The following is a 27,843-nucleotide window of genomic DNA, read 5'->3' on the forward strand; positions in this document are numbered from 1 at the left end:
CTTTAACGCCGGGCAAGACGGCTCCCTTTTTCTAGTAACTTCCCCGATTGTTTACGTCATCACCGCGCGCCACACCTTAGCCGGGCTGCTTCCGTTGAACTCTCCGAGAGTGGTAGAGCTTTACTTCGTCGGGGCGCGCGCAGCAGAGGTTGTAAAGGGGGTGGGGGAGAACGGTCGGTGTTACCCAGCGTACACTGCGCGGCTTCACTGACCTAACGAGCCAAGGAGGCCTTTTTGGCCGGCCGGCCCTCCTTCCCTCTCCCCTCCGCGCGCGCCATGTCTGACAGTGGCGAGAGCCCCCCTGGGGCCCAGAGCCCCAACGAAACCCCCGCCTCAGCCGCCTCGGCTTCTTCCTCTGAGCCGCGAATCATCAAAGTCACCGTGAAGACACCCAAAGAGAAGGAGGAGTTCGCGGTGCCTGAGACGAGCAGCATCCGGCAGGTGAGTGGGGGAGGGGCGTGGTCGGTGCCGCCGCTCGGAGGCTGGTGGAGTCATGGGAACCGGCTCCTACCGGCATCTTTCCTCTAAGGCCTCAGCGGCGAGCAGAAACTACCCCGGCCACCTGTGTAGCCGCCCGCCGATCTGCTGACGCGGGCGGAGCTCTTGCCTAGTCCAGGGCCTGGGAAAGCTCTGACTCGGCTGCAAACCGGATGCGCCGTCACCGTCATTCTTTCAGGTGGGTTTGCCAAGAATCTGATTAGGCTCAGGGGCCCGATCCTATCTGAGACCAATGACACGTAATGGGATTTGTTCCTGACTAAACATGAGCAGGATCGTAGCTTAGAAGAAGGCCATTCTGGTTGTAAGGGTCTGATGGTTTTCAGTAGGTGGGGAGAGTTCGAAATCTAAATGGGGGGGGGGTGTAACAAACCTTTTTCAGTCTGTAGGGTGGAATTTAAACGTGACAAACGCTCAATTGTTTAATTGTTGCATTGGGAATGGTCTGTAGCACATTAAGTTCTTAGGAATAGATATTACTCAAATTTGGTTTTGCCACTGGATGCACAGATTGTTCTGTGCATACCATAACTATCAAGTACATTTGCCTGTGTTTTGAATTCAAACATAGGAATATTATTTGCTAAGTCATGTGTCACTACTGCCTTACTCCTTGGATATTTTCTTCTAAAAGCAGCTATTGGAATTCCTAGTTTTTAAGCCTGGTCATTTTTAATGCTGGGATATCAACTGGGATATCAGATATGCTGGGATATCAGTAACTACATTTTCAAGATTCTAGATGTCATATTAATGTGACCTAACTTGCAAAACAGCAGAGGATTAGCAGCAGGCTTTAGAAGTTGTATGTGTAAAAGAGCCCAGACATGAAAGTGTTGGAATTCCTAGCTTTTTGATTTCTTGACCAGGCTGGGAACATATGTAAATCTGAGGATTTTTTAAGTTGAAGGGCTAGTCAGATATCCCTTGGATGTGTTCTGCAAGGTTTTCAGTGCCTGTATTCTTACAACTGCTATTTCTGCCTCTTAAAACTTAATGATGGCGGCACTGGCTTTGAGTGGAGCCTGTTTCAGAAACTGGAGCACCAAGTATGATTTGCTCCCATTATGAACCAAAGGAACAAGCTTTTGGAGTTTCTTAAATGGGTCTGCTTTTGATTCTGTAGTTCTTCAGGTGGTTATGTTCTTGAAATAGATCAATACCTGTAAACTGCAAGTGTGAAAACAGACTGCTATAAACATGTTTATGTATTTTATTTAAATTACAAGCTGGTGTCATGGTACTTAGATTTAAGCAGTCCACACAATGGTTTCTGAATCCCGGTACAATTGAAAGTGTGTTAATACTTTAAAAATGGGGGTGTAGAGTCCATTCATACCTTCAAAATTAACTTAAACAGACTAATTTTCTTAATATAGTTTTAAAATGACATTATTCTTGACAGAATTGTCTTCAGATTGTGCAGAAAGGATGGCGTTTTCAGAAATCAAATGTGTTCTGAGATGTTCACTAGTGTATTTTGGAGTTAAGCTTGCTTTTTTTTCAGTGCCTGTTCTTTGGATTTGGACTGATGTTGGCAAAGTTCAGGTTGGTTGGCTGCTTAGCTTATCTGTAGCCTCCCACCCTTTCCCCATCCCACACTATAGAGTCTCAGTAAAATTTCAATTTTTGCCTACTTTGTGAAGAGTTGTAATCTGCTAGGCTTGGTAGTTGCAAGTCTGACAGCCGTTGCTGTGAAACCATTGGCTTACTTGTACTCACATATACTGATATGTGGTGCAATAGTATCATTCTGAATGGGCAGTGCTCTCCCTGCCCATGTTGCATGACACACTTGCATCATATTCTGCTCTGGCTGACTGTATGGCATGCATTGACAATGTCTTGCTGAGATAGCAATGTCCTCTTTCAGCCGAAGTTTGATTCATTTTCCTGATGCAGTTGCAACTCACGCTAGCGGAGGAAAGACCACAAGCCAAGGTTGGGTTCAGTTAGTTATCAGTTCATCAAATAAAGACCTTCTTGGTGTTTGCTGTAAAATTTTCAGAGCCAGCAAAATGGCTGCTGCATATACAGCAAAACCCTAACTTAGTCATCCATATTAGGAACTCTGGTCAAGGACTGGACTTGTGTTTATGATATCATAACATTTTCTACCTCTGGTGTGAAATTTGCAGATGTTCATAATGTTCTCTGTGATTTTAGATGATGTAATCAAACTTCAGATGCTGGATTTTTAGAGTTATTCTGGATTTTGTGTAGTAATTTCTTACATGTGGAACTTTTTTTAGAATGCATTTTTTTAAAAAGCCCTATACATAGAATGCATTTTTTAAAAAAGCCCTATACATAAAACCTGTTAAAAAAACCAAACAGTTCAGTATAAATTAAGTATATATAATTGAACAGTGTGTTCCTGATAACAAACCAGGAAAGGTAAAGGACTCTGGGAGTTGTAGTTCTTATGTACAGAGGAGCTGGCGGGACTACAACTTCCAGATTTCTTCTCACTCAGCCAGTAACACTTCTTAAAGCTCTGGGGTCATCACAGGGCTGTCCTATTCTTTTCCTGAGCCAGCTCTTGACTACCATATATACTCTTGTATAAGTTGACCCACATATAAGTCAAGGCACCTAATTTTACCACAAAAAACTGGGAAAACTTATTGACTCGTGTATAAGTCTAGGGTGGGAAATGCAGCAACTACTCGTAAATTTCAAAAATAAAAATAGATACCAATAAAAATGTTTTTAAATATTTATTTCAAAGAAAAGCAGTATGGTATCAACAGTAACTTTTAAAGTTCTGAAGTGGAATATATAACTCTCACAGACAGTATCTCTTCAAAGTTTCATATGGAAGATGCTCAACAAGATCCCCCTTTTAAAAAGTCCCTACAGGTTCTCCTTCAACACGGATAGCTTATCATTACACAGTGAAGATGCTTGCGTGGTGATGGCAGCCCCTGCCTTAAGCAAGTCTTTTTTGCAGGTCTGCAAGCTCAGCTGGACAGAAGTCCCACCTGCTTTCCAAAAACACTGGGTGGGAGCCGAGAAAGGTGCTGGCAGTGGCTACACCCCAGGGCATCCTGTGTGTGTGTGTGTGGGGGGGGGGGGATTCCTGCCACCATGGGCTCCAATGGTGCGGATTTCCCAATGAGTATGTCTCCCTAGCATTCATGGAGCTTCCTGGCCTGAACAAAAATTCTGTAGCATATACATTTAATATTTAATATTTACACCTATTCACTGAATGTTCACTGTGAATGAAGCTACTGGCCACCTGTAGTGCAGCGAAGCAACAGCTCAAGGCTAACCTGGGAGCTACCTTTGTGTCCACATAGCAGGGAGCAGGTGCAGAAAAACACCCTCAGCTCCCAGCCTTTTTTCACTCGCCACCCATTCCCCCCACCTGCTCACCACCCGTTCACTCTCGTGTAAGTCGAGGGGGGCTTTTTTCAGCACAAAAAATGTGCTGAAAAAGTAGACTTCTATGCGAGTATATAAAGTAAGTCAGCAGCGGGTCCAACCATCAGAGGCAAGTACTGAATAGGCCACCCCATTCCAGGCTGTTTGGTGGAGAGGGGGAAGGCCAGACCACAGAGCCAGCATGGTATAGTGCAGGGGTAGGGAACCTGCGGCTCTCCAGATGTTCAGGAACTACAATTCCCATCAGCCCCTACCAGCATGGCCAATTGGCCATGCTGGTAGGGGCTGATGGGAATTGTAGTTCCTGAACATCTGGAGAGCCGCAGGTTCCCTACCCCTGGTATAGTGGTTAAGAACAGGTGGATTCTAATCTGGAGAACCAGGTTTGATTCACCATTCCTCCACCTGAGTAGCAGAGGCTTATCTGGTGAACCAGATGTGTTTCCGCACTCCTACATTCCTGCTGAGTGACCTTGGGTGTCACAGTTCTTCAGAACTGTCTCAGCCCCACCTACCTCACAAGGTGTCTGTTGTGGGAAGAGGAAGGAAAAGGAACTTGTAAGCAACCTTGAGTCTTCTTACAGGAGGGAAAGATTAGGTATAAATCCAAACTCTTCCTCTTCTACTACCTAGAATGACTCTGGATGAAGCAGTGAGAGCAGGGCTGTGCCCATCCAGAGTACTCCGGACAAGCTACCAAAAATTGGACAGGGGGAGGGGAGAAAGAGAGAGTTGGAGCAGGAGTAGGAGCAGAAAGAGAATGAGTACTGAAGAGAGTCAGAAAGAGAGAGCTATGGTGGCCAGAAAAAGAGAACAAAAACTGTGGTATGGTGGCAGAAACATATAGAATAGAGAGTTCAGGTAGGGAGAGAGGAAAGAAAGCTGGAATAAGTGGGCAGACAGAGAGAGGGGTAGTGGGGCAGAAAGAAAACTGGGGTAGGGGTCTAGATAGAAGGTTGAGGTAACAGGACAAAAATAGAGAAGATTAAAAGAAGGGGTGGCAGAATCAAAAGTGAGTCAGAAAAGAAGGGAAGAAAAGAATAAAAAAAGTGGGGGTAATGTCCACTTGCTGTTGGCTCCCCCTTCCCCCGGTGACTCCTACCATTTCAAAGCCGGAATCCAGCTTTGCAGATGGGGGAGAAGGTGCCTATGGAGATGGGGAGAACTTGTTCCATTTTCACAGGCACCCTGCTGGCTCACCTCCTTTGCAAATCTGGGATCTAGCTTTGCAAACCGTGTGTGTGTCTCTCTCTCTCTCTCTCTCTCTCTCTCTCTCTCTCTCTCTCTCTCTCTCTCTCTCTCTCTCTCTCTCTCATAGGCACCCTCTTGCCCCTCTTTGGCAAAGCTGGTATGTTTGGGGAGAGGTTCAATCTCAGTGTTTGCGCTGGGTGCTATTTCCTGTGAATATGTCCCTTCTATATTTCTTGCCCTGGGAGAATTAGTTTTGTAGAGCCCATTGTATTTTTTTCTCACAGTGGACTTTATTGCCAGTTCTAGTCTGTCTTTGAAAAAGATGTTAGTACCGTTGTATATTCCTGTTAGGTCTCGCAACCTTAAACCAATAAATGGACTCTGAAGTATTTATCAGTAGCATTTATTGAATAGGAATTGAATCACCACACATGGCAAACCCAGTTCTGACAAAGCTGGCACTCACAATCCTCTTTATCCCCCATAGAGAACCCCCTTCCTGTTTTCCCAAGAGTTTGTGAAAAACAGTGTGTGGAGCTAAGGTGCCCCAAGGTTGGCAGCAGATAGCAAGAGAAAGCCACCTGGCTTCCTGCCCTACGAGATAATGGATGATACATAGTTCCCATGGGACAGGAGAACCAGGGGAAGCCTAGTTATCTACAAAGTGTATGAAGCTGTAAAGATCAAGGAAAGAATGCACAGATGGCAGTGGTTACATTTAGCAGACTGGTTACGTATATCTTTCTAGCAACAGCAATTTGTTATTTTAAGCGGTTGCACGGTTCCAGGAATGTATCTCAATCACCTGCATAGCATCCCCCTGACAATTCCTCCACCACAGAATTCAACATGCTGGACCTTCTTTGTTGTAGAATGCTCCGCCTGGGTCCTTGTGTCTACTTAGCCCTACATCCCCCCCCCCCCCCATCCATTTGATAGTTATTCTATTAACTATAAATGCTCCTGTATCAAAGTACCATGCTCAATAATACACAAAATAATGGTTTTGACAAAGGTAATACGTACAAATGAATAATTCTCATATTTTTTGAGACTATATTCTAATAAGGAAGCATACAATTTTCTTGACCGCTGCACCTCAGCTGACCATCTAGTATCTTTTTCTGAGACAGAGTATAGGTGCATAAAAGACCAAATAAGTACTGGTATGCTTGAGTGCTATTATAGTTTTTTCTTTTTTAAAAAATAAATATGTATGTTTAGCAGCCATCTCGTTTGTATGCATGTAGCTGTGACTATGTTCTACTTTTGCAATCATTCTGGTCTAGGTTCCTAGCTATTATAAAGCTTCATTGAAATTTGTAGGTCTCAGACTTCTGTGTCTATTTGAGAATAGAATAAGGCTAGTATTTCTGTTTACACAAAGCAAATATTCTAAACTACTGAAACTGCTAAATATCTTCCCTTTTCCAAAATCTGGTGGTGGTTGTTTTTTGACATCAGGAATTTCACTGATTTTATACTCTCAAAATCTCTTGAAATATATTTATATTTGCAAAATCTTAATAAGGCCAGTGAAATGTTTGGTCAACTCCATAATTATTGCTTCTAAAGCTTGTAATTTTAAAATGTTACATATGTGCCTTTTAACAAGAGTAATGCTACTTTGTTTCAACCTTGAAAGCATATTCCAAGACTTTGGGGAGGACAGAATTTGTACTTTTCTCTCATTTGGTTGCTGGAACATATTTGCAAAGCATTTTCATGTAACATCACTCTCCTTTACTCAGATTTGGACACTGCTACTTTCGCAGATCAGTTGGTATTGGAGTGAAGGATAGCTGTGCCAGAGTTGATAACTTACAATTGATGAACCTTAAGGATGTTAACAAGCTGCCTGAGTGAATGTGGTTTGTCACTTCTCATCTTGTCTGGTCTTACCCACATAGGGCAACTGCTTAGGAATTTTTAGTGGTCCAGAATGCAGCAACCACATTATTGTCCGGGCCTGGAGATAGAACAAGCATCTCCATGCTATATTGCCCCTATGTTGAAATATCTGTATTGGCTGCAATTGGTTTTTGGGCTTAATTCAAAGTGTGGGTTCTTATGTGTAAGACCCTAAATGGCTTGAGCCTGGGGTAATTTGTTTCATATTGACCGCCTGTTTGAAGGTGGTAATAGGATGAGAGAGGGCAAGTGAATTGAAGGTTGTGGTGGTGATTGTCAATGCTGCTAATTGAGGAGGGAAGGGTTAGCCTCTTCTGAATGGGATTGTGCTGGATCTGTGTCTGAAGATGAATGTTTCAGTATCATGTGTGGTGCATAGCATTTTCAACCACTTTGATTGTTGTGCTTGCTGCACTCTTCCCTTGATAAACCAGAGGTGGCCAGTTAGCCAGGTGCTGATTACATTGTTTAGATTACTGTAGTGTTATATGCATAGAATTGTATTTGAGTTCAATGTGTGTAGAATCAAGGTTTGCTGGTGCATATTTTTTTATCAGCTTACAAAAATACCAATTTTAACAAACTACAGTGTAAACAGAAGAAAGGGTACTCTAAACAGGCTGGGATCCCCTAGGGAAGTCCATGAGGTTCTCAGGCTGTGAACTATGCCTTAAGAGCTAGGGGCTCTTTGTATCCATGCCCATGTCCAGGCCTTAGGTACAAGCAACAGGATGGAAATATCTGTTTAGTCCAGTTCTAATGTGGCTGCCAGCCATCTCCCCATGATTCCCCTCATATGCTAATTATTGAGAACATGTTTTACCAGTCCTTAAAGAACTACACTGGCTGACAGTGTTGTGGCTCTGCCTGTTACCATCCTCTTTTACTGTTGTGGGTTTTTTTTTTGTCTTTTCTTTTACAACCTTCATCTCATACCATATTATCTATGCTCTCTGCTTGTTCTATCAATTTAGTTTTATAGTGTGCTATATGGCTTTGCTATGGAAGATTTTATGCAATTGCTTTTATGTATATTTTTTGTCATTTTAATTGGAAGTTACCTTGAATATTCAACCTAGAATGTAGGAGAAGTGCTAATGAAGTGGCTTATCAGAATATATGAACTGTCTCCATTGATAGAGGATTTATACAGTGCTGTAATCACTCAGTGTTAGTCAGCAAGGGAAGATTGTATGCTGAAACAACCAAAGGCTACATTTCTGTGCTTACTCGAAACACAGAAGTCTTCAGGACTCAATCCAAGTAAATGTGCACAGGTTGGTCTACAATCCAGCTGCATCAACCTATTGGAAGGGCTTTGAAGTTGGCTTTTATGAGATCAGTTTGTACTTAAAATCTAACTTAGTCACTACAAGCAATTGTGATCAGTTTTTTAGCACAATACCATATTTTAATAAGATGTTAATATTCTGATTTTTTTGTGGTGCATGGTAAGATAGTGTCAAGGAGATTGTTAAATAAAACAAGAACACATTTATTTTTACCTCTTTCTGCCAAATTTTGTTAAACTATTCCCTTGATGCTTCTTCATGCAAGTCAATACAATCTAGTGTTACACATATTTTTTCTGGCACAGGAAGGTGGATTTCTCTACTGTTAATCTGACACTGCTGTCAAATAGAACAGTATTAAAAAGCTGCATTGGCATAAATTGGTGGTACAGGGGGCATAGCCAAGTCTGTTTAGTATGTTGGAAACATGCTTAAATTCTGCACCATAAACACAGATTTTCACTTATTGTGCAGATTTGTTTGTGTATAGTACACAATTCTAATACCATATGATTGGAGGAAATGAACCATGCAGGGCATGTAGCAGTTGGGGCTGATCATTGCTAATCCCTAGGGATGTGCATTCTGGTAAAGCCAAACCAAAAATATAGTGACAATGTGAGGGAGATGCAAAAGTGGATCCTGAATTTTTATTGACATTTTTTTGGGACTTCTATGGCCTTGCCAAATAAAAAAAAAGATGGGGGATCACCTTTCCCCCTCATCTACCAGCTGACCCATGCAGTACACATGGGCTCAAAGGCGTCAAAGAGCTGAACACTAGGTCCAGCTGAGCCTCACTCAGCATTCAGCTCCTCCCCCCCCCCCACTTCCAGAGTCCACATGACCTTTGGAGGTGGTGCAGAGCCGAATGCTGGATGTTTAGGCCAAACCCCTTGTTCCATTTTGCCCTGCACATTAAGCTCTACTCCCCTACCACCATAACATTCGTCTTTCATATTGAGAACAGATGTTACCAAGAGAGACAGAAGTAAGGCTGTAGCACCTTGTGTGATCCTCTACCCTTCCCTTAAGTGGAGGAACTTCAGCTACTTCTGCCATAGGAATAAGCCAGTTTTTGTAACAAATTAATTACGTCCATTGGCTTATAATGTAGTGTTTAGCCTCAGTTTTGAGAACAGTATTTGACCTGTTCACAGTGTTGCTTTATCACTAGTAAAGCCCTAGCAGGGCAGTTGTAAGTAGAGTTAGTAAGTCTGTGGATGTATTCAATATAACTCTGTTTAAGTTTGCACCGTGGCTTCATTTTGTGTTTGATTTTTTAGCAAATGCATTGCTGAATATGTTGCAACTGGGAATGAAAACTTGGCTAGCAGCCAGTTGTTATGTGAGGGTAGTCTCTTGTGTTAATTACATTATACTTAAAGGGAATTCTTCATACATTATTTTGCTTTTCTGTAAAAGTGATTGATAGGTAAGGTTGGGCTGGGATTTGGAGTGGCTAAGCTAACACAAATGTAGAGGAACATGATGGGGCTACATAAATGCTCAAGAAATGTTGAAATGTCTCAGTCTGTTCTTAATATCTCAAGTTACTAGAATGGCTTGCTGTAGTATGATGAAGCTTGTATATGTGAAAAAAATTGAAATAATGCCTCAGTGTCACTATTATTATCTGAAGAAAAGGGATGTTTTAATAGGTGCTTTTAAGGTGTATGTTGTATAGTGCACAGTCTAGTCAAAGTTAAAGTACTGTTCAACCCTATTGGTTTTAATGGGAAAAGGTTATACATGCGCTTAGCTCTTCTGTTGAAATTAATGGGACCATAATATGTAATTTTAGACTCTGTTGTGCTTTTGTAGTGATCTAAAATATTTATAAACCCATCCTAACATTGATCATGCAGGACCACAAGCAGATAACAATGAATATATTAAAACTGCATGTACTAGAATATAAAATGGCTTGAACATTTACAAAGAGTTAAAATATGTTGAACTACATCAGAAGAACCAGTGTACAAGCAACCTGAGCTTCTGGAGAGTGTACACTGAACAAAGGAGGCTTAAACAAATAGCCTTTACTGGGAGTTATAAAGCTGCAACACAGCAATATTCCAACAGAGGCCTTTGATATGTGGGCCCCAGGCCAAAAAAGAGCTGGTGGTTTTAAAATATGCAAGTTAGTAACTCTGAGAAAATGTTGTAGATTATTTAACTGGATAAATAAACTATACTTTTTTTTCAGTTCAAGGAAGAAATCTCCAAGCGTTTTAAGGCTCACACAGACCAACTTGTGTTGATATTTGCTGGGAAAATCTTAAAAGATCAAGACACTTTAACTCAGCACGGGATCCATGATGGACTTACTGTTCACCTTGTCATCAAAACACAAAACAGGTAAATGGGCAAGTGGGATGTCTTACTTTAATTATTTGTGTCTGTAATGAATCTTGATAGGATGAATTGCTTCAAAATGGAGCTTTTGTTCCCTGTTTAAACTGCTGAATCTGCTAACATCAAGATTGTCTGTACTTCACGTGTTCTTACATGTGCTTATATATTCCATTGTCTTTTAAAAGCTTTGAAGTTCTGCTAATTCTGCATTAAAAAGCAGAGCCCCAGGAGCAAAAAATCCTTCTGGAAAATTTTCTGAGCAGGTTTACAAGAAAGCTGCTTAAATCTTCTCTTGCTGTTGTGCCATGTTGTGCTAATTCCAGCAGTTATAACTTAACATTTTGGAAGCAAGTAGTATGTGCTGTCCATTCACAGTCACTTCTGTGGTGGAGATGCTTTTAAGTTATTGAAATGACTGTAAATTTCTTGTGTCATGTTGATGTCATCATTAAGGTCTTAAAATATGAAGTGTTAAATTTCTTCTATGTAACCAAATCGGATTGTATTGAAAGGTAATGGCCACGCCAAGCAAGAGGTCTCATTTTGTGTTGGGTAACAAATGACTTTTCAATTGGTTTGGGCAATAGTACAGATGATTACATGAGCGCTGCAACATTTATCTTCTAGTTCTTTATTTCTGACAAACATCATTGATGCTTTGCTATTCTCTCCTGCTTGGCGGGCAGCCTAGCAGTGCTAGAATTGTAATCCTTGTTCTATAATCTTTCATTTTATGGACAGGATAATTTGCTGTGTAAAGAACTGCCAAACAAAAACAGAGGGTACAGTGGACAGTTGTGTGCACTGACTCACAAGGTGCCACTGCAACAAATTTCAAGGTGCCACTGGATTCCTTTTTTATTTTGTGGACAATATCTGTAGTTCTTATCTATAGTGACTCTTGGTTATCAAATCACAGCTGGTAATACAGCCTATGCCATGAAACATTAGGTGGCCCAAATTTTAACTGGAATGGTAATTGATATGGCACAAAAAGACTATGCCATATTTTCTAATACATCTCTGCTTGTTGAGCATGTTCCAGAGTTCTGTTGATCTTTGCCATCTGGACAGGCCTCCATTTTTGCCCATCTTGTGGGATATATTCTGGGAATTTTACTGAGGGGACACATGTGTTTTATATAAAAAACTAAACCAGTGTATCAAAATGCAAATAATTTAGTTTTTGAAGAATCTTTTAGAATAGGTAAAACATGATATGTGCATTGGAAAAATGAGCTTCTTCTAAATGTCCATAACTAAATGTTAGGTTTAAACAGTTTTTCAGTGAATTGTAACATGCTTCTGTGTTAACTTTTTTCACAGATCACATGATAATTCAGCTCAGCAAACAAATACTGCAGGAAGTACTGCTATAACATCAACATCCACCAGTAGTACCTCTACAAGTTCAACAACCAGCAGTCCTTTTGGCTTGGGTAAGGCTTAATGGCTTGGCTTGGTTGTGGGAAGCCATCTCTGGGAATGGGAAAATTGCTTTTATAGCTATAGCTCCAATTTTTAAGCATATGAATTATGTTTGAAGTGTACTTGTCTTACCGTAATTGGACTTCTCATAGTTTGAGTTCATCTATATATTGCAAAATCTTTATTTCCCTTGAGGTGTTAGTTTGTAGCTGTGAGGGGAAATGTAGATTTGTCTTGACTATACAAACTTATATAGTTTCTGCTTGCAGCAAATTCTGTTGGAATTTAGGGAAAGCACCACACAAGCTTCATTCAGATGTTATGACAAGCTATAGCTTATGTACCAAAGTTTGATTAAACTCCAGTTTATCATAATGTTTGAAAACAGGCTGTTGGTAGATGTTAAACTGAGCTTCTAAACCTGCAGTTAACACTAATTGTGGTTTTCCGGTTAGAATTCAAAACATTCAGTTGTATCTGTAACAGCTCCCTTTCCAATTTCCTGAATACAGTGTCAAATGCATATAGCAGCAGAAAAACCTGCTTGTTCCAACCTAAAGCTTAACTGCTTGCTTTTTGGTGCCTAAATTGTGCCCTCTACCAACCAACCAGGGCAGACTGTATCTGCCCATCAGGACTGCTCAATTCAGCCTTCAGCAGCTCTCCAATTGAAGGGAGATAATAGCTTCTCACTGTGTAGGGAGACAGGGAGAGCCCTTGGTAGTTCAGCTGGACTTTCAGGACTGGCTAGAGCAATTTGTCTCCAGGCAGCTAAACATGAACGGAGTCCCCTGTTTAAGGATCGGGTAATTACTTACCCATGGGGTATTGCCCCATCACAACATTTACTAGACAGACTATGTTTATATGATGATTTGCTTTCCCCAGTTGTCTACACTTTACTGCCAACAAGCTAGGTACTCAGTGAGGCTTCTCATCCATTTTAACTACCCCCCTCTCTGACCAATCACCTGCAAAACAAACTAGCTACTTCAGGGCTTTTTGACACAGAAAAAGGCTCATAACTTGTAGAAGCTCTCTCCCCATTAGGAGCAATTATTCAAATTCAAGACTACAGGTCTGAAGAGAGGAATTCTTCCTTAGTGTCTGAGGATTATGATGCCAATTTAGATAGAGGAACTCCAGCTGTCTGATCAGCTGTCCCTCAACAGAGCAAGTCAAAACGCTGCTTTTTTTTCTCATGAGGAGCTTTCTTGGCTTCTGAGAGCATTAAAATCCTGCAGTTTTCTGCCCCAAAGGTGGAGATCTACAAGGATAAGCATTAAGATGATGGTAATAAAGGGGCCTTTGAGGTATTCTCTAGGGTTAGAGAACTCTACTCCTCCTTTAAAGCTGAGATTAAAGAGAAATTGATAGATCCCACTGTTAACTGTGTACATTCTGGATAGACTAAAAGAATTATTCCTTTTCTCCGAGGGTTAGCAGTTTACTGAAGGTTCTGGTGATGGATGCTCCTGTGGCTAGCTTAGCATCTGGGGTAGCTCTTCCAAAGTAGGGAGTACTTTTAAAGATAGCCAGCAATCAAAAAAGCAACTCACTTGTCTGCAGAGGCCATGAGGCCAATGCCTTTTCCATTAAAGCTTCTGCTGTCACTTCTCTGAGTCTCACACATGTGGCTTTGAATTTTTTCTCAAGGTTATCCAGATTTAATTCAGCACCTGCTCAGATATACACACAGGATGGAAAGGGCAGCAGCCTTCATGTTCAATTCTAGCCTGGACACGATTAAGTTCTCAACAAGGGCCTAGGCTTCCACAGAAGGAGCCAGAAGACATCTGAGGCTCATATCCTGAAACATGGATTCTCTTTCTGAGTCATGTGTCATGTTGGCCTTTAATTGGTGCAAAATTATTGAGGGACACCTCAGATGACATCTTAATGGATATCAAAGACAAGAAGTTAATACTGTTCATGTCAAAGGACAACACACACAGGATGCCATCAGTCATCTTGTAGATATCGCTGCTGTTGATCCTCTACCATAGTCTCAAAGGTTCTTAGTCATCTGTTCTAATTTTTTCTCCGTTTCCAAAAAGAACAGGGACTGGAATGCTATCCTGGATCTCAGATTTCTGAACAGGTTTGTGAGGTAAAGGAAGTTCAAGATGGAGACCCTGAAGATCACTGTGGAAGCCTTGAAACCAGAGGACTTCCTGGCCTCTATAGATTGGACCAAGGCATATCATCACATGTCCATAACAACCTGGACTAGACAGTTCCTGAAAATCACTTTTGTTCAAAAACACTTCCAGATCAGAGCCATACCGTTTGGGTTGGTTTCCCAGATGTCTATAAAGCTAACCATCTCACTAGTTGCAAGCATACATCTCAAAGGAATTCATATCCATCTGTATCCTGATGACCTCCTCGTAAGGTTGTCCTCTTGAGATCAAGTAGTCAGGAAATTGAGGACACTATTCAATGCCTTTCCAGTCACAACTTTCTAAACAGCTTTCAGAAAAGCCAGCTGACCCCATTGCAAGTCATTGTGCAACATCCCTTACACTGTGGCAGCAGGAAACAAGAGGAACAGGCAACTAGGCCCAGCTCCCCACCCCCCAAACTTAGCAAGCCTTCAATACCAGGGGGACCCCAGGAGAGCCTGCTTTGCTGGGGAAGGGCTGCAAAAGGAAACACATGCCCTGAGGACAATAGAGAGGCCAAAGAAGAGGAGAAGGTTTCTTCTCTCCATTCAGACCACTACACTGAATTCTCTCTAGTTCGTTTTTTACTCCCCATAGTAAATTATGTCTGGAGAATGCTCTAAAGGCAGCTGGAATGTTACTTGCATAAGTTGGGGGATTGTATGGATTGTAAATTATTGTAAGTGATCAAGATAAAAGAAGATTTAACAGGCCTTATCGGAGCAGTTTTCCAAGCAGCTGCTTCAGAGGTGGAGCCGGAACCGGAACCCCACTGCTTTATATGACTACACTGAATTATCAGGATGAGAAGGCAGATAAGAAGTCCCACCACCTTAAAGCTGTGCAGCAGAGGCTTCAAACAGCCTATAAAACCCATTGACAGATACCCCTTCCCTAAGGTGTTGGATAAAGTTCTCAATGGTGAGTGGTCTTCCCTTAGTGGAAGCAGTGGTCTACCATTGGTGGCAAAATGCTTCTACACTTTTCCCAGCGAACTATGGAGGATCTCCCCAGTGGTGCCTGTGCACTTAGGTGCTATACTCACTAAGAATGGCGATAGCATTTTAATATAGCACATTACTCCTTAAAAATCTCATGAAGTTTCCATGCTCGGGATCAGAACCTTGGCTGTGGTTTTCAACTTCACCGAAGCCGTAGAAGTTTGAAGAAGAGTTAGAAGAAGAGTTTGGATTTGTACCCCATTTTTCTCTCCTGTAAGGTGTCTCAAGGTGGCTTACAAACTCATTTTCCCTTCTTCCACAGCAGATACCTTGTGAGGTAGGTGGGTCTGAGAGAGTTCTGAAGAACTATGACTAGCCCAAGCTCACCAAGCAGGCTTCATGTGAAGTAGCAGGGAAATATCTGATTCACCAGATTTGTGCAGCTCATGTGGAAGAGTAGGGAATCAAACTCAGTTCTCCAGATTAGAGTCCACCAGCTCTTAACCACTACACCATTCTGGCTCTTCACCATGTCTGGACTGGTAATCTACTTTGAGGCTGACCTGGTCATTTTCATAGATCACTCCTGAAGATACAGAGAACTTCTCAGTTTGCAGTGGATGCCCCCCTAGACTCCATTCAATTTTGCGCAAGCCTCCAATGTGTTTGTTAGGAGGAATCGTTAAATTTTTTTTTCCAGAGGCCAAAATAGACTGTACAATCAGCACCATCAGGAGAGGCCCCAGACTCCAAAGTCAAATTCTGCTTGACTCCTGAACTTCATTAGAGCGTGGAACAAGTTCATCACGGATGTGTAGGTCTTGAATGTGATTCTACAGGGTTACAAAATAGAGTTTGTTTCATCCCCGCCCTCTTTCCTCAGCTTCACATCTCTACTGTTTTCACACAAACTCTGCCCCTTTTTGGAAACTCAACAGCACCCCCTAGAGATTGGTGCCTTAAAGTTCCAGAGGCACAGAAATTTCAGTGCACATACCCCTTTTCCTGGTCCCCAAGAAATTGGAGAATTGGCGAGTAATTCTGAACTTGAAATGCCTCAATTTGTGGGTGAAAAAAAGGAAGTTCCATATGGAGTCTCTGTGCTCCTTGCTGCAAACAATTCAGAAGGGAGACTTCCTGCATTTTTGTCTAGGGAAAAGCAGTACCAGCAGAGGGTTTTGCCCTTTGGACTTTCTTCAGCCTCTGGGGTTTTTTTCCAAGGTCCTGATCACTTTCATTGTGTTACTCAGAATTTGGGGGATAAACAGGAACTCTTACTGAGATGATGTGCTGATCAGGACGTTGTCAGAAGAGATGCTGCTGAGGGATTCTCAGTTCACACTGATAATACTACAGGCCCATGGCTTCGTAATAAGTTGAGAAAAGGGCCACCTGACCCCCACACAGGATATTGTACATCTAGGTCATGGTGAAGACAGAAAAGAGGAAAGCCAGATACCTTCAGTGGGAGCTTCTGCTGTTCCAGTGGGACATCTGCCAGAAAAAAACATTGGAAGTTCACTTTACCAGTATACCTGCAGAGGTACCTCAGCTGGTGGTCTGTCCCTGCCCACTTATCCAGGGGAAAGGATTTTCTGCAAATGAACTAGGTCCCAGTAACCACAGATGTCAGCAAAGGCAGCTGGGGAGCTCACTGTAAAAGTCAAGTCGCACAGGGATGTTGGTCAACAAAGGAGAGCTCCTTCAGCATAATCTGGTTGGAGTTAAGGGCTATCAGGAAGGGTCTCCTAGCCTTTCAAGAGATAGTCCAGGGCCAACATGTATTAATAAGAACTGACAGCACAAGGGCCAAGGCCCACCTAAATGTTCAGGAGGGCACCTGGGCAATAACTCTTCATTAAAAGACTTTCCTGCTTCTATGCTGGTCCAAAAGAAATCTGGCAAGTCTGCTGGTGGTTCACATAAAAGGGGTGAATAACACAATAGCAGACTGGCTTAGCCAGTCAACTGGACCCAGGGGCATGGACCCTCAGCCCAGAGACCTTCCAAACAGTAACAGGGCCTTGGTATACCTGTTCTGGATATGTTCACCATAGCAAAGAACACCGAAGTTCCCAGATACTTTTCCAGGAATCTGGAAAATCAAGCAGAGGGGTATGATGCCTTTTGCCAAAATGGCCTCCAAGATTGCTGCATGCCTTCCTACTCCTTTGTAGGGGAGGTTCCTGAGGAAGGTCAAGGAAGAAAAGGCCCAGATCATCGTAGTTGCCCACATTGGCCCAGGAGAACTTGGTTTTCCGAACTGGTGAGCCTGGCATCAGTTTCTCCTTGGCACCTACCGATTCATCAGTGCTTACTAGGCAAGAGCCAGTGTACCATCTGGACCCTGCCTGGCTGAATCTGAACATTGAACACTGGGGCCTAACCAACTAGGTTTCTCCCAGGAAATAGTGGACATTATGATACAATCTTGAAGTCAGTCTACTAGGAATGTTTATAGCCATACTGTATTTCTTTGGCATATCCCAGGGCCTTTGAGCTTCAGAGGGAATTATAGCACATTCAACAAGAAATTCTTTCATGACAGCAACATTTGACCCAAATGCATCAACTGCAGACTGAAAGGCTGCTACCCGGGCCTCAGTGTCAACATTTATCAGGCACTGCAAAACGAATTCTGTTGCCATGGCTGAGACAGCATTTGGGCAGAGAATTCTTCAGTAAGTGGTGTATTCTGATTGTTTTCTCTGTGACTGGCAAGCACTTCCTCCTCCCTGAATCAGAAGAGCTTTGTAACATCCCAGTGATATCAGAGTATCTTCCTCACCTTAGAGAGAAAACAGAACATTGGCTTACTAGGTTCTTTCTTCTCAAGGCTGAGGAAGACACTCTGGAACACCCTAGCACAGTGATGGTGAACCTATGGCACTCCAGATGTTCATGGACTACAATTGGCCATGCTGGCAGGGGCTGATGGGAATTGTAGTCCATGAACATCTGGAGTGCCATAGGTTCGCCACCACGGCCCTAGCAGAAAGGTCTCTTTTTACACTTTCCTAAAGGGTGACTGACTGTCGATCTCAGTGTTAATTTTTCCCCTCTGTTCTACCAGTGGGTCTTTAACTGTAATGGTTCATTTTGTAGAGTTTCTGTAGGCCTTGTTTGTCTCTTTTGCTTATTTGGCACACGTTATGGAATTTTATTAGCTTCAGAAATCTCCAGACAGGGTGATGTGTCTCCTCCTGAGACAGAAAGTATAATCAATTTCCTGCCTTCAGATATCATGAAAAGAGGAACCTAAGCATATCAGTATCCTCCTCTTCCCTAAAAAGAAGGAACCTTCACAGTAAGTCCAATGTTCTGTTTTCTGCCTCCTCTGTTCTCATGGCAACCCTGAAGAGCAGTGTGGAATGCCGAGTGAGCTGTGGTGTCCAAAAAGGGGATTGGCTGAACCTGGCCCCATTTTGCATGATTTGCAGAAGCAGTCACCTGAGGGGAGGGTTTTCTTCTAGTGCAGTCCCCTGCACTGCACACCATGTTGTTCGCAAGGCTCCTTACCCATGAAAGGAGCTTTTCTGGGCAGTACGAAGATGGGAATCAGCAACCGTTGCTTTTGTGTCCTTGTTCCATTTGCTGTCCAATAGGATCCAATTCCTCTATCTGTGATAAATTTACTGCTGTGTACTGTAAAGCATTGGTTATGTCCATGTGATAAGGAAAAACGGCACAGCTAGGAGAGCATTCCAGCTAATTCATGACATCAGGAAATTTAAATGACATAGTGAACTCTTTAACTAAGAAAATTGGCAAATAGGTTTTAAGTGTTAGGGACATATAATAAATAATGATTTATCATGTTCTGTTTTGTTCCTTCCAGGTGGTATTGGAGGACTTGCAAGCCTGAGTAGCCTGGGACTGAATACTTCAAACTTCTCAGTACTACAGAGTCAGATGCAGCGACAACTAATGTCCAATCCAGAGATGATGGTTCAGATAATGGAGAATCCCTTTGTCCAAAGCATGCTTTCAAATCCAGATCTAATGAGACAGTTAATTATGGCTAATCCTCAAATGCAACAGTTGATACAGCGCAATCCTGAGATCAGTCATATGCTTAATAACCCAGATATAATGAGACAGGTATGTTAAGTTTGGTTTGTGAACTTGGTATTGAATTGTAGTTTCTATCAAATATGTATGCAAACTGATCTATACTATAAACACATTTAATTTATTGTGGCAACATTCCTTAAGAATGTTTTTTAACAATGTATAGTGGTGGAAAAAAACTATTTAAAAAACTGGGCAACTCTTTATCCTGGTCGTTTCCTTCCTATCACTTGCGTATGTGAACATGTGAAACTGGCAGGTGCTGAGTCAGTTTAATGGTACAATTGATTGAACTCCGGCAACAGGTAGCGGCTGTCAAGGGTCTCAGGCATTAGTCTTCCCAGACTTTGTTACCTGGAAGCCTTTTAACTGGAAGCATTAGGGGAAAGGCTTAAAACCTAGGACTCTGCAAATAATGCATGAGCTCTACCACTCAGCCAGAGATTCTCAAAGTGATGCCTATAGGTACCCTGGCACCTGCCAAGTGGTTTTAGAAAATTGTCAGAGCTAGTTGGGGCTTTTGACTTGCAGGGCTTCTGATTGGTCATTGGAGAGCTGGTTAGCTCTGCAGATTTTTTTAAAAAGTTGATTTGGCAACAGCACAAAAATCTTCACTGCATTAAAGTGACTAGATAGAGTGTTGGGAATAGTAGATATTTGATTTCTCTAGTATGCAACTTTCCCCATTCATTCAAGAAGGCTTTGGGGTTTGGCCTTCTCAAATAGCAAGTCCCCTAGCCCCTATGCTTCCTGGCTTTTCTTAAGGAACTAATCCTTATAGGTGGGGGCACAAAAAGAAAATGAGCACTGGGGATTTTTTTTGCAAGTTCCTGAGCACCCCTAATTTAGTTCCTTGGATCCTTGTCTTGTACCTTTGAACATTTATGTCACATGTGAATTTTCCTGTTTAGACTTTAGAACTTGCTAGAAATCCTGCAATGATGCAAGAAATGATGAGAAACCAGGACCGTGCCTTGAGCAACCTTGAAAGTATACCTGGTGGTTATAATGCTCTGCGACGCATGTACACCGATATTCAGGAGCCAATGCTGAATGCAGCACAAGAGCAGGTGAGAATGCAAAAATTGAAAGATGAGGCGAACTGTTGTACTTGAGGAAAGGTCTTTGGTACCACGTGTATAATATTTCCCATTTTGTAAGACTAAAACCAAGCTCTCCATTTGATGCATGACCGCTGCCCAAACAGCGACACTGTGTTCTCTCCTCTCCTTGCATAACATTTAGGCTCATGTACTGTGCCTTTTCCCCTTCCAGCTTCAGCCAATGATGTGGTATGGGGCATAATGTAAAAGGCATTGAAACACTGGTATTAGTGCCTGAATAGTAACGTTTAATGAGGAAGAACTCATCATGGGCCTGATTTTTTTGGTGCCATCTCAATATCAAGTATGACATCTAATTTTGCTGTAAGAAAAAAAATCTATATTTTAATTTGTTCTGATGTCACAGGAGTAGTGCAGTGTATTCAAATGGGAACCATTTTAAGCAAGCCCTGGTAAGAAGGAAAATAAACTCACAGCTATGTTAGGAGGGTTAATGGGAGGGACCTCCTTTGTAATTCTTTTTGGCAGCTTCTGGCTGTGTTCCACAAGCACTGTAGGGACTTTGCATGCTATCTCTGCATTGTCATTGGTGGTAAGTTCTATCAAGGGATAACTGACTTACGGCAACTCCTGGTGTGGTTTTCAAGGCAAGCACTGCTTGGAGGTGGTTTCCTATTGCCTGCTTCTGCATGTGGTGAGAGAGTTCTGTGAGAACTGTGACTGGCCTAAGGCCGGCCAGCAGGCTTCATGTGGTGGTGTGGAAATCAAACCTGGTTCTCCAGATCGGAGTTTACTGCTCTTAACCAGTACACCACACTGGCTGTCATTGTCATTGCAGAATGTTATAAGGTGGTGTTCTTGAGCCAGTTGGTAGCATCCCTTGTAAAGTAGCTTTGCAGTGAGATCAGTATGGCAGAAGTGCGTTCCTGTTCCAAAACTTGCTCTTGAATAAGAATATCACTGCTTAACTTTGTTCATGGATGGGTTTCTTTTGTAGTTTGGAGGCAACCCATTTGCTTCCCTGGTAAGCAACTCAGCTTCAGGTGGAGACAGCCAGCCATCTCGCACAGAAAATAGAGACCCTTTACCAAACCCTTGGGCTCCTCAGTCTGGCACACAGAGTTCCCCAAGCACTGGCAGCAACAGTGGAGACACTGGAAGAGGAAGTAATGTTGAAAATAGCAGCACTGGAGGAAGTACAGGACAGAGCTCAACAATGCCGAACTTGGGCCCTGGTCTTGGAGGTTTGTTGCTTTCATTATTTACAATGAAATGTTTACTCATGGAAAGCAGTGTCACACCCGTGAGTTTCTGAAAGTTGGTCTTTCCTCTCTTAAAGCTGGTATGTTTAACACACCTGGAATGCAGAGCTTGTTGCAGCAAATAACTGAAAATCCCCAGCTGATGCAGAATATGTTGTCTGCGCCCTACATGAGGAGCATGATGCAGTCATTGAGCCAGAATCCCGATCTTGCAGCACAGGTAAGTTCTTAAATGTGTAACAGCTAAACTGGAGTGCAGTGCTGATACTTGCAAGAGTTGGTGAGGCATTTTGCCCAGGGCACCTAATGTGTTGTATGTGTCTGTAAAGTGCTGCCAAGTCACAGATGACTTACAGGGACTACTTATGGGGTTTTCAGGGCAATAGACTCAGAGATGGTTCATAATTGCCTTTCTTTGCATATCAACCTTGGACTTTCTTGGTGGTCTCCCATCCAAATACTAGCCAGGGCTGGCTCTGTTTGCATTCTGAGATTTGATGAAATCAGGCTAATATGGGGCCATCCAGGTCAATGCACCTAATGTGCTACCCATTCTAATTGTTGGATTGATGGTATAATTGTGCTTAGCCTTTTTGCTCTTTGAGCAGATTGGTGTAGCAGGTTGGGTTCCCAACCCATAGCAGGTTGGTATGCCATACATCTCAGGTGTCATGAACAGCATTGTCTGTAAATGCCCGCTCTTTCTGTTGTTCAGTCCCTTCTGTTCTTTTTGTAGCCTAACATGTTTCTGGTTTGCACTCTCTCCTGAATTCTGTAAAAGATGGGTAATCTTGGTTCCAGTTTCTCTCTCTCTCTCTTAGCCCTACAGGTACTTGTATGTTGGCTGGAGTAGGGACCTTTTATCCCGCTCTTTGCACTGCCTCCTTCACTATTCTTGTTTTGGTTGTAGGGTAAGAATGTCAGGTTGGAAGAAGTGACAGTCAGGAAATCTTCTGGCAGAATCTCCCGCATTACTGAATGAAAACTGCCTGCCTCCAATTCAGATCAGTGTCTGAATGCTTCCTGGTCTGAAGGTGCAACATCAAAGCAGACCTGAATTTTGGGATGAGGGGAGAAGTGTTCTGTGGCTGTGGGATGGGCACATAGAATAATGGGAGAGAGGAAGATGGATTTCCTGGTTCATGCAGTCATGTGGGACAAGAGATAACAGGCATAGTTCAAACACAATCCAGGGTCAATATGCCAAGAGGCAAATCGAAAGAGCACAAGCTAGGTCATGGCTTAAAATCAAGGTGGAATCAAGTAAGCAGAGTCCAAGTCTTGTTCAAGGTCAAAGACACTGCAGGCTAAGGCATAGGACACCAGCACATGCACAAAGTTTGTGGACAAGTTGCTTCCATGTTGGTTCACCCTTTTCAAGCTTTTATCAGGACAACTGTGGTCAGAAACAAGTGCTGCTCCTCAATGGGTGGGCATTCTGTATGGCTGTCAGCTCTGATCCTATGGTGACTCAAGCTCACAGGCTGAGGTTGACTGTGCTAGGATGCCAACTGTGTGTTGTGGTGAACTCCTGTGTCTCCCTCAGGGCACACTTTCTCTGGTGTTCCAAAGGCTCTGGGGGCCCTAAGGGTGAGGATGGTGGCTGCAGCACTCCAGCCTCAGATCCCCTGCTGCAAGACTGAGGGTGCAGTATTCTGACTGTCCTGAGGCTCTCCATCTTCATCTGATGGAGTCTCTGCCTTGTCCAGTGGGTCTTCCTGCAGCACCCAAGGGCTGGGACCAGCTTCCTTCATCTCTTCCACATCTGAGGAAGCTTTGGCAGGCAGACCCACAACAGTGGACTTGGTTGGAGCTGTTAGGATGAGTAGAAAAGGAAATTGAGGTGGTTAATGAGAAGGGAGGAAATGATCCAGTTGGATGTGATGTGAAAGAAATAAAGATCAGCGGAGAAAGTGTGGCAATCTATGGAATCTGGCTTGGGGGAGAGCTGAGATAAAAAAGGGTAGGCCTGTCTGCCTTGCCAACAGCAACATCTTGCCTATGTGATTATATCTCTTCTTCCAGTCTCAGATGAAGAGAGGGCTCTAGGGTGTGCTGGGCTGGTCCTTTCATTTCTTACATGTCATCTGGACCTTGAGGAGAGAATCCACACAAGCACACTGCAAGTCCCAGATGGTGGAGAAAAAAAGACCATCATCTCTTCACATAGAATGCTTAGAAAGAGAGGTGATAGTAGAACTTCATCCCTCCTTAAGCACCTATGCAAAGAGGATTGCTTATGAGGAGCAGGAGGAATTTGGATGCTTGGTTTCTCAGCAGAGCCTGTCTGTAGCTGTAGCAACTGTAACACTGATCACCATGCCCAGTGTTTTAAACATCAGCAGCAATTTTACTTTCCATCCTTCAATGTTTACCCACATCTGTTTTTTGGTATACCTTTTTCAGGTATACCTTTTTCAGGATAAAGATGACACCAGATTTGAGAATTCATCAGCCATTTCCTGCACAGGAATTCTAGAATACTCCACTTAGGTCCTGGTTCCTACCTGGGTCCTGGTTCTGTTCCCCAAGGCACTAGGATCCAAATGGAGCATTCTAGAACAAAGACGTTTCAGGAAATGGCAGAAAAAGGAATAGTTTGGAATATTTCTAAATGTTATCTGAGCAAAACCTAATTGCAGCCAGTTTTAGATTTTCATAACTAGGTGCTAGACATAGAGAAACATTGATGATTTGGGCACATATATATTTTAACTATGGTAGTAAGCATGGTCTAAGTGGCATTTCTATTCTGTGGAGTTATACTGATACATCAGACATCTGAGTAAGTATTTTATTTCACAGATGATGCTGAATAACCCTTTATTTGCTGGAAATCCTCAACTTCAAGAGCAGATGAGACAACAAATTCCAACTTTCCTTCAACAAGTGAGTTGAAAAATGAGGCAAGCCATGAATATATTACTGTGGCAAAAAATTGTTTCAAATAGACCATTAAACTCCCTTGCCTTTAATCAAAAGAGGGCTGGTTCACTTTACTGAAAGTTCCTGCTCCAGACATATGTATTTATCATGCAACCATCAAGAGCATTTGAGTGCTCTTCAGTGTTGTATGTCACCTGTGTGCTTACATAACCAAGCAGACTTTTTGTGTGAGAGTTCACTCTGTTCCTTTCTGTGTTCTGGTCCATTGCCCTAGGTTTATTATTTCAATAAGTAAGAGTTTACCAGGCACATCAATTGTCCACTCCCATGACTTGGCATTAAATAACATAAATGTGTGCCAAAATGTAAGAATGTCTTTATAAAGCAAAATAGCATTACATCATTAAACCTCTGAACTCAGAAATGCCACAGCAGTTTCAGAATTGGCAAAACTTCTTCACATTCTTGTCCCTTCCTTATATAGCTGGATTTCAAGTGTTGTAAAGGGGGGGGGGGGGGGCAGCCCATAAGAGGAAGCAAAGTCTGTAGCTTGAAAAGAATCATACAAACCTGTCTGCATACATACTGACTGTGTTTTTTCTTAATAGATGCAGAACCCTGATACACTATCTGCCATGTCAAATCCTAGAGCTATGCAGGCTTTGCTTCAAATTCAGCAGGGTTTGCAAACACTAGCAACAGAGGCACCAGGACTTATCCCTGGGTAAGTGTTGCCCAAATGTGGTGTTATTTTTGGTGTATGTTCAGCCACACTATGTTAATATACTAAGCTGGTCTAATTCCAAGAGTTTGAGTTCTAAATTCGTGACTGGATTTTGGGAGGAGATGCTTTACAAATACTTAAATTACTGAAGAATTTGATGTTTGGATGCTGCTTGTAGTCATTTCCATTTGTGTTTGTTTGCAGTACAAGCTTCCTAGTTGGTTGCTAGGTGATCATTGACAAATAAAAGCCACCTGAATGTTTCTTCTCTCCCATGCAGATTTAATGCTGGTATAGCTGGATTAGGGAGCACTGGCATTCCTCCTGGCACAACAGCACCCACTTCCATCCCCAGTGAAAATGCAAGTCCAGCATCAGGAACTGCTGAAACTGGACACCATCAGTTTGTCCAACAGATGTTGCAGGCACTTGCTGGAGCAAATGCTCAGGTAAATAGTGAGGAAATTAGGTTTTTAATGCTTCAGGTATTTTTGGCAATTTGCTATTTATGGTGTCTCGCGGAAACAAGAGATTAAAATAAGTAGCTGGAAATGCATGCTTTTAATACTTTATCTCTTAATGGGCTGGATGGTAAATGCCACTGGAAAGTGGCAATTTTACTTCTAGGGTGTTGTAACCATAGTTTCCGAATAAGTTTTTCATTCAGAGGGACATGTGTATCTCCCTTAAACTGAATCAGACTATTGATCCATGTAACTCAGTATTATCTACTCCAACTGGCAGCAGCTCTCCATGGTTTTCTGCAAGAAAAAGATCTTCCCCAATGTCTGCTACCTGCTTTCCCTCGTGGGAGGTTGCTGGGACTGATTCTTGGCCCTTCTTTGCATAAAGTCTGTGCTCAACTATCGAGCCACAGGCTTGCTTAAGATTCTACTTATGAGTTACAGTGCAATCCTAAGGAGAGTTACTCCAGTCTACCCCACTGAAATGAATGAGCATAAACAAGGTCACCCAACAAACTTCCATGGCAGAGTGGGGATTCCTACCTGAATCTTCCAGATCCTAATCTGACATTCTTAACACCTGCACCACAATGGCTTTCTGAGAGTGGGATGCACTTTGTGTGTTCTTTTATTCTGGTTTCCCCATTGGTAACTCAGTGCTAAAAGAGGGAAAGGATATATTATTTAGTTTCTCATGCCGACAGACATAGCTGAAGTCTGGCAACTAAAGTCATGTTTTCAAAAACAGTGCAAGTAATAAAATCTCACTGCTGGTTTTCGTTGTCTCAAGACTAGGTTGGAAACCTTTGGAGTTCAACTCTTTTCTAATCTGGTTCATGTCAGTTTTAAAGTAACAACTTTAGCCCTTTATTTGGCTGCTTTGAGAAGTAGAAGCAAATCTTTGCAGAAAGATAAAGAGTGAAAAGTTCTGGGGTGGGGCCACTGGTCATTTGTGTATAAAACTTGCTGTATGTGTATATACAGAATAATGTGAAATACACTTTGTTGTTTTTAGCAACTACAAAACCCAGAAGTCCGCTTCCAGCAACAACTGGAGCAGCTCAGCGCCATGGGCTTTCTGAACCGAGAAGCCAACTTGCAGGCTCTCATAGCGACAGGAGGCGACATCAACGCAGCCATCGAAAGGCTACTGGGTTCCCAGCCATCATAGCAACATTTCTGAAACTTGAAAAATGTAATTTATTTTTGATAACAGCTCTTAAATCTTTAAAATACCAGCTTTATTTCACTCTGACTCTTGGGAATTGTCTTGTTCTAATTAAACCCAGTCTGATGCATTAAGGTGGAGTGCAGTAGTTTTCTTCGGACAGTGGGAATCATTACCTTTTCACTTGGTTGTTGCATGCATCAAACTCTTCTTCATCCCGCATCTATTGTGATTTTTTTAAAAAAGGAAATCTGTTTCTGCAGTTGGATGACCAGGTTTTATCTGACCTTCAACTGTCCAATTTAGTTGCTTCTGAAACATTAGCCTTTGATAGTAATTTATGTAGAATACAAATTTAAGAAAAAAAAACTAATTGAAACTATGATTTGTGGATACATATTGCTTATTGTGACTTGGCATGTCTTTCTTGCTAGCAAAATGCTGTAAGATTTATACCACTTGATTTAGCCACAACTCTTGCTTTTATTTCTACAGAGGATATACACATGAAAACAGATCTTTTTTCCAGGCGGCTTCTTCATTGCAGTAGTACAAAAACATCCATTTTAAAACCAGTCTAAATGAAATGCGAAGGACATCTCCAGGGTTGTAGAATCTTACAGCATCTTAGCAAGTCTCTCTCTGCAAAAGTGCTTTGGCAAATTCTTTTAAGATACTAAGGTTGTTGATCTGATCTTGACATCTTAACTGTACAGAAACCTGCATTGTAGCATTGTCTCAATATTCACAAGGATTGATTGTAAATTACCTTCATCTTTGTGCAAACTGAAGGAGCAGAGCTGTTTGCTCCAAAACTGCTTTTACCTGAAGCTTCTTTGGCTTTATCCCCTTGAGGATTCTAACTTGTATTATGATTTGTAATTGGAAGCATACTTTCACTGACACTGTCATGTGATACTCTAATTACTTTTAACCACCATGTAAAAATACTGTATATCTTTTGGGTTTTTATTGGTAGTTATTTCTCTTGTGCACAGGTAATAAATGAATTAAACTTCTTTGTGAGCAA

The 27,843-nt window shown here is 42.2% G+C and overlaps 1 protein-coding gene across 2 annotated transcripts; it reads left to right on the forward strand.

Moving 5' to 3' along the window:
* UBQLN1 (ubiquilin 1) lies at positions 1-27,843 on the forward strand. Of its 2 annotated transcripts, XM_048503521.1 has the most exons (12): positions 1-441; positions 10,492-10,643; positions 11,967-12,079; positions 19,013-19,275; positions 20,157-20,315; positions 21,307-21,553; positions 21,649-21,791; positions 24,377-24,460; positions 25,066-25,181; positions 25,462-25,630; positions 26,661-26,840; positions 27,309-27,843. In XM_048503521.1, exons 1-11 carry the CDS (start codon positions 277-279, stop codon positions 26,814-26,816), a joined length of 1,767 nt encoding a protein of 588 aa, XP_048359478.1. In that variant the 5' UTR covers positions 1-276; the 3' UTR covers positions 26,817-26,840; positions 27,309-27,843. The 2 variants fall into 2 exon arrangements, with proteins under 2 accessions (XP_048359478.1, XP_048359477.1); XM_048503520.1 differs by having other exon boundaries at positions 2-441; positions 26,661-27,843.

This window comes from Sphaerodactylus townsendi, linkage group LG07 (assembly GCF_021028975.2).
Source record: "Sphaerodactylus townsendi isolate TG3544 linkage group LG07, MPM_Stown_v2.3, whole genome shotgun sequence".
Lineage (NCBI taxonomy): Eukaryota > Metazoa > Chordata > Lepidosauria > Squamata > Sphaerodactylidae > Sphaerodactylus > Sphaerodactylus townsendi.

Coding starts and splice junctions, on each gene's coding strand:
- UBQLN1 (XM_048503521.1), top strand. CDS start 277: ATGTCTGACAGTGGCGAGAGCCCCCCTGGGGCCCAGAGCCCCAACGAA. Junction 442..10,491: donor AGACGAGCAGCATCCGGCAG/GTGAGTGGGGGA, acceptor CTTTTTTTTCAG/TTCAAGGAAGAAATCTCCAA. Junction 25,631..26,660: donor TTGCTGGAGCAAATGCTCAG/GTAAATAGTGAG, acceptor TGTTGTTTTTAG/CAACTACAAAACCCAGAAGT.